General features: G+C 32.0%; 1 protein-coding gene across 1 annotated transcript; it reads left to right on the top strand.

The window, feature by feature from the left end:
• On the top strand, positions 1 to 966 carry LOC132758545 (acetylcholine receptor subunit beta-type acr-3-like). Its single transcript, XM_060750221.1, has one exon. The coding sequence runs from the start codon at positions 1 to 3 to the stop codon at positions 964 to 966; it is 966 nt and encodes a 321-aa protein (XP_060606204.1).
• The last annotated feature ends 1701 nt before the right edge of the window (positions 967 to 2667 follow it).

The raw sequence follows: 2667 nt of genomic DNA, 5'->3' as shown, positions 1-2667 counted from the left end.
ATGGGTACCAGAAATGACTTTGTCGAGCCCTTCCTAAAAGGGACAACCATAGACAAATCTTCTGACAGATTCCGTGTTAATGAATGGGGTGAAATGGAGTGGATGCCAGCGGGTCTCATTGAAAGCACGTGCAGCGTAAACGCTAAGAAATGTCCCTTTGATTCTCAGAGCTGTGACACTAGCTTTACTTCTCTCGGTTACAAGAGTAATGAAGTGAATCTTCAAGCCGGATTTCCGAACGTCATGTTAAATGTTTACTCTCCTCATGCCTTATGGGATATTACTGCATCAGAAGTTAAAACGGTGATATTAGGATCTGGAAATGAGGCTGAAATAACGTTCACTATACACTTAGAAAGGAATGCAACATTTGCTGTGATTAACATAATAATGCCCATATTAATACTAAGCTTATTAAATGTTCTTGTGTTTCTTCTTGTGCCAGAATCGGGAGAACGTATAGGATACTGCATTACGACACTTCTCGTTATTGCTGTCTACATGACCATTGTCAATGATTTACTGCCCCAAACTTCACAGCCGGTACCGCTTATTTCCTACAAGTTGATGATTGATTTGCTTATCAGCGCCCTAATAGTTTTTGTCACCATCATAGACATGCGACTATATTGTAAAGACGATAACAATAGTGTACCAAATTGGCTGAAGTCTATATATAGGTTTTTAACCTGTACTGGCAGAAAGACTCATCCAGACGACACAGAAGAAATGAAACAAAGACGTGAAATCAAATTTAAGGGTACCGATAGTACTGTAATGCAAGAAAACGCATCTAATAGTAAAACAAAGGACTGTTCTGGCGAGCTGAAAAATAAACAAGAGAGAAAAGACGATCCCATAACATGGAAACAAATAAGTTATATGGTTGACTGGATCGCCCTGTTTACATGTATATTTTTGACAGTGATGAATATGATCTTATTTTTAGGAATGGCAGCGTCGTAAAGCAACAGCACGGTCAATGAATGCATATTCTAGCATATTTTCAAAGATGTTCAACTGGCTAATTTTGATTTTCTCATAATAAGGTTTTTGATTCCATCTATCTCGTAAAACTATCAATTTTAAACATGTATTTAACAGAATATGGTTTCATTTATAGTCAAGTGTTGATACAAATTGACCATTATTATATGATGTAAATGGTCCAAACGGTTGTTAAGCGAACGCTTGCTCAGCATAATCACTGCGGGTAGCTATCGCCTCAGTCAGTTGACAATTCTTCCGGTGAATATCACATCATAACCAATGGCTCACTACTAAATAAAAAATGATGGAAATTAAAAAAAAATGCATTTTGAGTCGGGTTTCATGCACTCATTGAACACTGTTTGGATCTTGTATTATAATCAATAATCTCATTTTGTATGGGACGTTTATGATACATATAAGCTATAAAGTAAAACCTATGTCGTTTAACTTTTTTAAAATCATTTTTTTATGTGAATGTAATATTTATAAGAGATAAATATTAAACTACAAAACAAATCACACTTTTGTCATTATTATTTTAACATAGAGATAGAGGAAAAAACAGAATTTCTAAAGAATACCCAAAATCCATTTAAGCTATATTTTCCGATCAGCAATGGATAATTGAGAACTATGTTTATAAAACACTCTATTTATATAAACATGAAATACAGAGTTAATTAATGAAGTCTTTATTATTTTCATAACTAATTGACAAGACAGAATAATGTTATGAACAGCATGACTATATTTACCTTTCTTTGAAAATGTTGCAACAGAATGAGTTACAAAATCGTTTATTTAATTACAACATAATTTAAATGTTATTAACAAGACTATGATTCATGGAAGATGTGGCTAATGTATAGTATTGAATATATTCCTTCATGTTAAATCGATGACGGTTCCATGCATACAAGCCTTTCTAAATTTTCCCCAAAAAAGTCTATAACACCTTTTTTACCAAACTAAAATTAGTCCTATTAACATGTTTTACTGTTGCTGTTAAAATTCTAAGATAAAAAATTTTTGTTTAAATTTAATGGTTTTAAAGGGGGAATAAGCAAATGTTTAGTTGTTTAATGTTTAAAGTCGCTATGAAAGGCTTTGTTTTGAGCATAATGAAAGCCAAAACGTGACCAAAAAAATAGATTTGCCATTAATATATTATGAACGGTATAATTAGTAAACATAATACAGATCAAAAAGAGAAATCAATTCAAAGATAAAAATGTTGGTTTCTATACAAAGGGGTTTGACCTCATCATTTACTCTAACAGCTAAAATCAATAATGACTTTTTTATGCTATTGACGTATTAATACGGATGAATGACATTTGTTAAGTTAGATTTTTAAAAACAATTCATCATTCGACACCATCGGGAAAATAAATCATTAAATAGATAAATACATTAAGCCTCACTTGAAGATATCAATAAAAATACAATGAAATTCCTTTACGTTTAAATAGAGATCCATCTTCAGCAACTTACAGTAGCGCTATTGTGAGAAAAAAGAGATTTTAAACACGAACTTATTTTGTTTAGATACATTATTTACAAATATTACCAGAATGGCTTTTGAAGGATATACTGGTGTTTTCCAAGCCTTCAGATACTTGAAAGTATTATATTTTGTTATTATCGCTTATAAACGCAGCTAATATCACGGAA

Source organism: Ruditapes philippinarum, unplaced genomic scaffold (assembly GCF_026571515.1).
Source record: "Ruditapes philippinarum isolate M1 unplaced genomic scaffold, ASM2657151v2 ctg199_1_1_1_1, whole genome shotgun sequence".
NCBI classification, from domain to species: Eukaryota; Metazoa; Mollusca; class Bivalvia; order Venerida; family Veneridae; genus Ruditapes; species Ruditapes philippinarum.
This window is presented reverse-complemented; position numbering and strand designations above follow the sequence as displayed.

Bases quoted from the DNA above. Each gene is read 5' to 3' on its own strand.
- LOC132758545 (XM_060750221.1), top strand. From the start codon at position 1: ATGGGTACCAGAAATGACTTTGTCGAGCCCTTCCTAAAAGGGACAACC.